This window comes from Nematolebias whitei, chromosome 13, assembly GCF_014905685.2.
Source record: "Nematolebias whitei isolate Nwh7 chromosome 13, NemWhi1, whole genome shotgun sequence".
Taxonomy (NCBI): Eukaryota; Metazoa; Chordata; class Actinopteri; order Cyprinodontiformes; family Rivulidae; genus Nematolebias; species Nematolebias whitei.
In genome coordinates this window covers 27,093,949-27,101,595 of record NC_056510.1, presented here as the reverse complement: position 1 = coordinate 27,101,595, position 7,647 = coordinate 27,093,949, and the positions used below count along the sequence as shown (strand labels likewise).

General features: G+C 38.4%; 1 protein-coding gene across 1 annotated transcript in view; it reads left to right on the top strand.

Moving 5' to 3' along the window:
• Nucleotides 1-564: 564 nt before the first annotated feature.
• cracdla (cracd like a) overlaps nucleotides 565-7,647 on the top strand; it is a 16,067-nt gene continuing 8,984 nt past the window's right edge. Inside the window, exons 1-7 of the mRNA XM_037686550.1 lie at nucleotides 565-755; nucleotides 1,922-1,980; nucleotides 2,101-2,242; nucleotides 2,318-2,453; nucleotides 2,541-2,684; nucleotides 7,264-7,515; nucleotides 7,604-7,645. Of these exons, the coding sequence (XP_037542478.1) occupies nucleotides 1,932-1,980; nucleotides 2,101-2,242; nucleotides 2,318-2,453; nucleotides 2,541-2,684; nucleotides 7,264-7,515; nucleotides 7,604-7,645 (765 nt within the window). The 5' untranslated portion in view covers nucleotides 565-755; nucleotides 1,922-1,931. The remainder of the gene's footprint in view (nucleotides 756-1,921; nucleotides 1,981-2,100; nucleotides 2,243-2,317; nucleotides 2,454-2,540; nucleotides 2,685-7,263; nucleotides 7,516-7,603; nucleotides 7,646-7,647) is intronic.

Here is a 7,647-nt window from a genome sequence, read left to right as displayed (position 1 = left end):
TAATAAAATTAATCAGAATTATTCAGTAAACAGTTAAACCAGTACGGCACTGGGATGAAAGAAAAACAAAAAAGTTTATTTTATGAGCAGTATTTTGTGATCAATGATGTTTAAAGCTGCAAAACTTGTTATTTTTAATTATCGGTGGCAAAATAAGTTAGATTTTATTTGACTAAGGTTGTGAGAGGGCTAATTCATGGCTGACCATTTAAATTTAGGACTATCGCAGACACAGACTTCCCTCTGTCATCTGTGTGTGTGTGTGTGTGTGTGTGTGTGTGTGTGTGTGTGTGTGTGTGTGTGTGTGTGTGTGTGACCCAGTGTGGTGAATAAACAGTTTCTTCCAGCCAAAATTCCCTTAAGCATGTCCTCTTTTCTGCTGGAGCTTTACTTTTTCCCCTCGACTCTCATTTCTGGGCCTAAAATCAGGTTAGCATTTTATAAGGAGCTTAGCGCAGAGGGCCACAGTGTGCCACTAATGTAATGGAGTATCCCTCCCTCTCTCCCTCTCCCTCACACACATTCTCATCTGTCCTCTTTTCTCTGCACATTTGCTTTACTTGCCATGCAGTGACCTTCTCCCTCTGTCTTTATTTCCTTTTCTCACCGCCTGCTTTATTCCTCCACTTTGCTCCTTTCCATCTGCAGATGTGGACGACAGAAGTCTGATTTTAATCATTAGCTTTGGGTGAGAACTCTGCAGCGAGGAGGACAAACAGGAGGAAGAGAAGCCGAGCCCCTGGCTTGGTCGTCTGGTAAGTTTTTGCACGGGACTGTGTGAGAGTGCGTGTCTTTTCAGGTGACGTTCCTTTGGGAGTTTTCTATTGTTGTATGCACTGTGGGAACATTGTGATTAAGCCTTTGCTGTGGATTATTTTGACGCTGTGAAATAATACAAGAATCTCTCTGCAATGTCAATAATCCACAGGATTATGCTCCGTTTCTGTAGAGGTTATAGGTTGGCTCTGAAAAATTAAAACCCCAGTTCGTGTGGATTTGCAGAAGTTAAAAAACATGTTAAATTGTATTTTAAGGTTATTTTCTCTTCGTTTGATACGACCCAGTAGCATTTTTTGTGTCACACGGCCATCATGTGCCTGCATTCGTTTTAAGAAAGTGTTCTCGGTGATATGAGAGGTGCAGAATGGACTTTGCATGTTTGTTCATAACCTGATCTTGTCTTATCAGCCAGCCAAGCAAGATTACGCTCTGTTGACTCCTTGGCTACACAGATGGAGTGGTGCAAACACAGACTGGCTGTATCCACAACAGAACCGACTTAAAATATATAATTATATAAAAACAAAGGGAAAGAATGACCTATATATTTTGTCTCCTATGTTTCTAAACATATAACTGGTTTTGATCATGTGATACCTGTGCAAACCTCAAAGGTGAACTGGTTTCTTGGTCTGTGTTGCCTATGAACTGAACTGAGTGTTGTTTAATCCCCCAAATGAAGATTGTTGTATCATTTATCATTGGCTTATTATAATAGCAGTCATTGTGTGCCATTACAAGCAACCTGCTGTAGAGGAGCTGAACACCTTCTATTTGTTTGATGCAGCCATTATGTGCAAAACCTTGAGCCCCATTCTTCTTTCCACAATAATTATTTTTAGGTTGATAAGACTTAAATTAGCTCTTTTCTTTAAAATTGATTATGTTTTGCTGATCCGAACAAGGTTACACCTCACCTGGTTACAGTAAGAGCTAATTCTGTTAGCGATAATGAATAGTATAATAAACCTTTGGACCGCACGTCTCTTCTTATTTATGAGAACAAAGTCACTGTAGTGTTCATACCACTTTGGATGTCCTCCGCCATGTGACGCCAAGCTTAAAGATGGTAACTTTGTTGCTACAGGTGCTTTTGGTTAACGTTCTCTTCCTGAAAACACATTTCTTTGTTTTTTCAAAGGGTCAGACTGATGGAACCTTTCTCTGGAGATAGAGAAGAAAGCACAGAGGATGTTTCAGGTAAAAAAAAAAGTCAAAATGTGGACCATGTGAGCAGCAGATGAATTTGCCAAATGATTTGGAGACGTATTTGCCTCACGCTGCTGCGATCTGGATTCATTTCTGTGCTGATCTTTGCAGGACGTAAACATTCCAGAATCAAATCTCTGAAGACTCTCTTCAGGAGACGTAAGAAGACAAGCGAAGAAGCAAATGCTAAACTCAGCCAATCAGCCAGTGACGTGACTGCAGGAAAGGGACTGGGATCAGATGAAGATTTAGTGTAAGTGGCAGGACACGTCCAACAGCCATGTTCGTTTTCTTATCTTGAGCTCTTCCTCATAACTTCTGTTCTCAGAAGCTTCAAGGGAACAATGGGATCTCGAGCGTTGTCCCACGACAGCATCTTCCTGGATGACCAGGACCTGACAGACGCTGAACCTGCCAGGGTTTTATCTCAGGACAATGTTCACGGTAAAATCAAAGCTCTGCAGGTATGGCCTTTATATTCTTTGCATGCTACTCAGAATTTAGGTCAGCTGTGCTTCATTTAAAGCATCATTCCATGCTCTGCTGTTTAGATGAAGCTCCAGCTGCAGAAACTGCATTTTGGGCCACCACCTATGGTTCTGCCTATCAGAAGTCCAGAGGAGCCGAGCAGCCATTTAGAGGACTTTTCTTTTCACGGTTCCAACGATGCTCCAGGAGAGGAAACCCTCACAAAGGTATTTTATCATCCCAGGTAACTGCTGCAGACATGTAGTTTAAGTACATAAAACTTTGTTGCTTATGAACTTTTATTAAACATTAAGAAGAGATGCACATGCTAAAAATATCAGGGTCCAGATTTTTATTTATTTTTTGGTTGGGACTGTTTGTAGAATTTCCTTAAAGTAAAAGTCAGAGATAGTGTTTTGTTTAATGAGCTCAAGCTCAAGTTTATCATCATTCTCATCACATGTGGTACATGAGGTGGAACAAATTGTGTACTCAAGGTCCCAGTTACACCCAAAAATAGCAACAAAAAAAAGTATAAAAAGAAACGGTATATAAGGATCTAAGATATATGTTAAACCAGGGATATTCAACTGGCAGCCCGCGGGCCATTTGCAACCCATGGGTGGCTTCAATCTGGCCCACTTCATTAAAAAAAATAATAAAATTGTGTGTGTGTGTGGGGGGGGGGGGGGGGGGGGGGGGGTTCTGGGTTTGGGTTCTTATTATTGCATTTATGATTCAATGCAGTAAAATAAACAAATTTAAAAGGTACCAGATCATTGTAATGCTTGGTTTATTTACGTAATGATTTTAACTGTTGGATGTCTGGCCCCCGAGTTGTTGGCTTTCAGAATCTGTGGCCCCCTGAGCAGTTATAATGAATAGCCCTGCACTAAACACTAATAATGTAAAACAATACGGTGGATTAAACAACAGCCCGAACATGAGTCTGTAGTGAGTAGATGGGTATAAATGAATACAGCAGCATGAGATCAGCAGCATGAGATCAGCAGCATGGATAATCAGCAGCACAGATAAGTCACATATCACCAATTAAAGTGGTATTACAGTGATTTAATTTTTCCCTGCAGTGATTATCCTGGTTAGGAATGTATTAGTCTAACAGCTTCAGGGTAGATATGTTGCTTTGTAAAATTGTGTGACCTTTGTGTTATTTTTGCTGTCTAATTTGAAGAAAGAAAGAAAGTAAGATGACATTTTCTTTGAAATTCAGTTAGATAAATAACATCCATCCATTATCTTTACCCACTTCTTCCTTTTCCGGTCAAGGGGGTCACTGGTGCACATGTCCAGCCATCAACCCTAACCCTGGACAAGTCTCAGTCCATCACAGGGACACATAGAGACAAACGAGACAAACAACCATTCACTCTCTCACTCACATCTAGGGACAATTTAGAGTTACCAATCAGTCTAACATGAATGTTTTTGGTCTGTGGGAGGAAACTGGAGTACCCGGCACGCATGCATGGAGAAAACATACAAACTCCACCCAGAAAGGTCCCGGAACGAGATTTGAACCAACAACCTTCGTGCTGAGAGGCAGCAGCTCTACCAACTGCACCACCATGCCACCAAGATAAATAACATCTATAAGTTCATTTTATTTATATTGCACATTTAAAAATAACTGAAGCTGGCCAACGTGCTTTTTAATCAAACAAAACAAGACAGCAACATATAAAATAAAATAAAATCTTTATAAAATAAAATGAAAGACCTTATAAAATAAAATAAATAAGAATAAAAAGCAATCAGAAAGAAAAACATGGAAAACTACGTAGGATCTACTAAATTTCCAGCCTCTATTTGAATCACAAGTCCTAAGCAGAGATTGGAGATGTGAAATATTCCATAAATTATGGCATCCTGCAAAAGTTTGATTCCTTTCATCTTTTATTTAGATCTTTGAAGATCTAAGAGAAATTTTCTGCAGTCCTCTTGCTGGTGTGTGAATGTTGACAAGACCAGAAATGCAAAGATTTCCTAATAATTTGAACAATTTGTGTCAATCATAACAAAAAGCTAAATATGTTATCATTTAACATTTTTAAATTGGGCTAATTTCAACTTGTAACTTATAGACTGCTCTATATTTGAAGAAAAAAGGCATGAGATTTACTCCTGCATTGCATCACCTTTATATTTAACAACGCTCCGCATGTGTTGATCTTATAGAAGCTGATTGTATTTTATTATTTATTAATCTTTACTGAACCAAGCAAATCCATTTGAGATCACAGATTTCTTTTCCAAGGGAGGCCTGGGCCTGAAGGCTGCCTTAACATGCATGGGTCCAAACTGGGGCTTGAACCCAAGACCTTCTTGATGTGAGGCAGCAGGGCTAACCTTTAATTAATCTCGCTTATTAAAATTTGAAAGCCTACTTGATCAGCAGGTTTAATGCTAGCAGACCAGTTTAATGCCTTTTGCTCTTCTACTCTACTTGTTTTTAAAATCATTTGTGTTTCTTGTGTTGTTACATCCAGACAAATATGATAAATAGCTGCTTTTAAACTGTATATTGATAATAAACTGTATTGTCATCATATTCCAAAATCAGCATTTTAATACTTTAAAATCAGACGTATGGAAGGTGATCATGATAAAGGCTTTGGTTGTTCAGAGACAAGTGTTTTGTGTTCACAAAAAAGCTCAAACCAAAGCATTTATTGCAAAAGCTAGTTTACAATAACCACCACCCAGATGGACCTTTATTTACATAAAGGATAATTTAAAATACAGACAAAGAAAATTATAGCACATAACACCTGTTAAGATTGAATTAAGAATCCAAATAAATAAATACAATCAACCACATTTGTCATTATAGAGAGAAAAGGAAAGGTGGCAGACCTGCATGACCACCTGGTCCTTCTAGAGAAACTAATCTAAAATGATGCCAGTCATAATTCAATTTAAGTTTTGCAGCTAGAGAATATTAAGTTAATGTTTAACAGAAAAGGTAGTTTCGTTTCTCCCAGAGAGCTTTAAAAACGACACCTTGCAGTTTCTGTTAATGCTTCATGAGTTGCTAAACGAGTGGCTCCAAGTGGAACCGCTGAGCACCCGAGGAGCCTGCAATTAAAATAAGCCTAAAATAAATTTTAAAAAGATAATGCTTTTAAATTAACCATATTAATTAATAAAATATAATAAAAAATATTAATGAATCAGATTAAAAAAAGCAAAAATAAAAAGTAGTAATAATAAAAATAATAATAAAATTTGTCCAATAGGGCAATCTGTATCTGTTATTTCCAGATGAACACGCTTGAGAGGTTAGATTTCTTTTGTTTTGTTCTTCTGGTCAACAGTTTGTTGAAAAGTTGTTTATTTCAGTGGCAGTATAATACAGTGTTTAAAACATGTTAGTTAATAACATTTTTATGCTCAGCAGCTGTAATAATTAATTTAACATAGTGAGTAAAAGGTAAAAACTTCTAAAAGTTGATGTTTCTTGACATATTTTGTAGCATTTGTGGGTTTGTGAGGGGGGCCTCGGCCAGAAGCTAATGCTGTTTGGGGTCCATGGAAAAGTTTGGGAACTCCTGGGTTAGTGTTGTGTTCAAGACCACTTAACCCGAGACCAAGTCAAGCCCAAGTCAAGTACCAAGACCAAGACAAGACCAAGACTTTTAGGGTCCGAGACCAAGACCTCAAATAAAATAAAAAAATTTATTAAAAAGTATTTTTTATAGAAGTTGCATACTGCAACTTTAAATTTGCTTTTGAATACATATATCAGCTTTTATACATTTTCAAAGCTTCATAACAAAGAAATCAGACATTCAGTGGCCTGACTTCATGTGATTCAACAATAAAATTACACAACTGTTAAACTGGAAGCAGTTTCATCACATGTCAAGACTTAAAAAGCTGCAGTGGCAAAACAATCTTCATAAGTCCGAACTCAACACCAAGGATAACCATATAGTTGCATTAGTTACAAATATATTCTTTGTGATTTAAATAGGTGAATTTTATAACTGATGATATGGCAGACATCTTCTCCTGCGCCCAGACAATCAATCACTTCTCACTTTCTTGGAGTGCCAGTGTTGCCAGATAGAGTCGAGGTTTTCCAGCCCAAAAATCTTTTAAAAACTACCTCATCACACAAAAATCTGCCCAATCAATATATTGTTACAGTATATTTACTGTTTGAACATGAACACACATCAGTACAAGCCAAGGTAATTAAACAAAATGTGGCGAAATGCAACAATCCAACAAAAATCTTCCCAGAGTTCCCAGCAAAATCAGAATGAAAACCGCCCAACTGGCAGTAAACCACCCAATCTGGCAACACTGGGAGTGACACGTGCGAGTGACAGGGGGTGAGCGTGACAGCGATAACAAAAAATGTATTTAGCAATGAGTCACGTTATCACTTGGATTTGAATCAGTACGTTTTGCTTCTAAAAAAAACAAAGATGTTGACAAATTGAACAATATTCAGGCAATTTAGTGATATTTCCACAGTTGTGGTCCTGACTGGTCTTAAAATAAAATCCCGAGTCAAGACCGAGACCAAATGCGGTCGAGTTTGAGACAAGGCCAAAACCATCGAAAAGTGGTCTTGAGACTGGTCTTAAGACCAAGACTGGTCGAGTACTACAACACTACCCTGGTTCAAATCCTTTTTGTATAAATTCAAAAGCAGGGGACCAAGACCTGTATTCCTTTTGAGTCTAGACTGTAAGGATTGCATATGAAAAGTGTTAGATCCTGACATGCATTATTATTAGCTATAAACCAGTTTTAATGTTTCTATCTTTTCAGACATCTTCTCAGCCATGCTCTCCTCCAATCTCACCGCTCTCCAAATCTGCAGCAGCCAAATCTCCACTCCCAACCCCATTCAGTCCATTTTCTGTACCCACCAGCTCCACTACATCTGCTGATGAGCTTCCGTTAGACTTTAGCTCGCCAGCTGAATTCGCTGCCTCTTTAGACACCTCTGCTGCACGCCACAGGCTGTCCATCAAACCCAGACATCAGAGGGCCAGCACAAAGAAGAAACCCTCATCTGTGGTGAGAAACTGTGGCGGTTTCTTTAATGCTTGTGATAATGCAAAATGGCAAAATAGTTACCAATCTTTGATATTTCTTTTGTTGTCAGACTCAACCTGGGTCTCCTTTACACGTTCTAAAAACCACTGACCA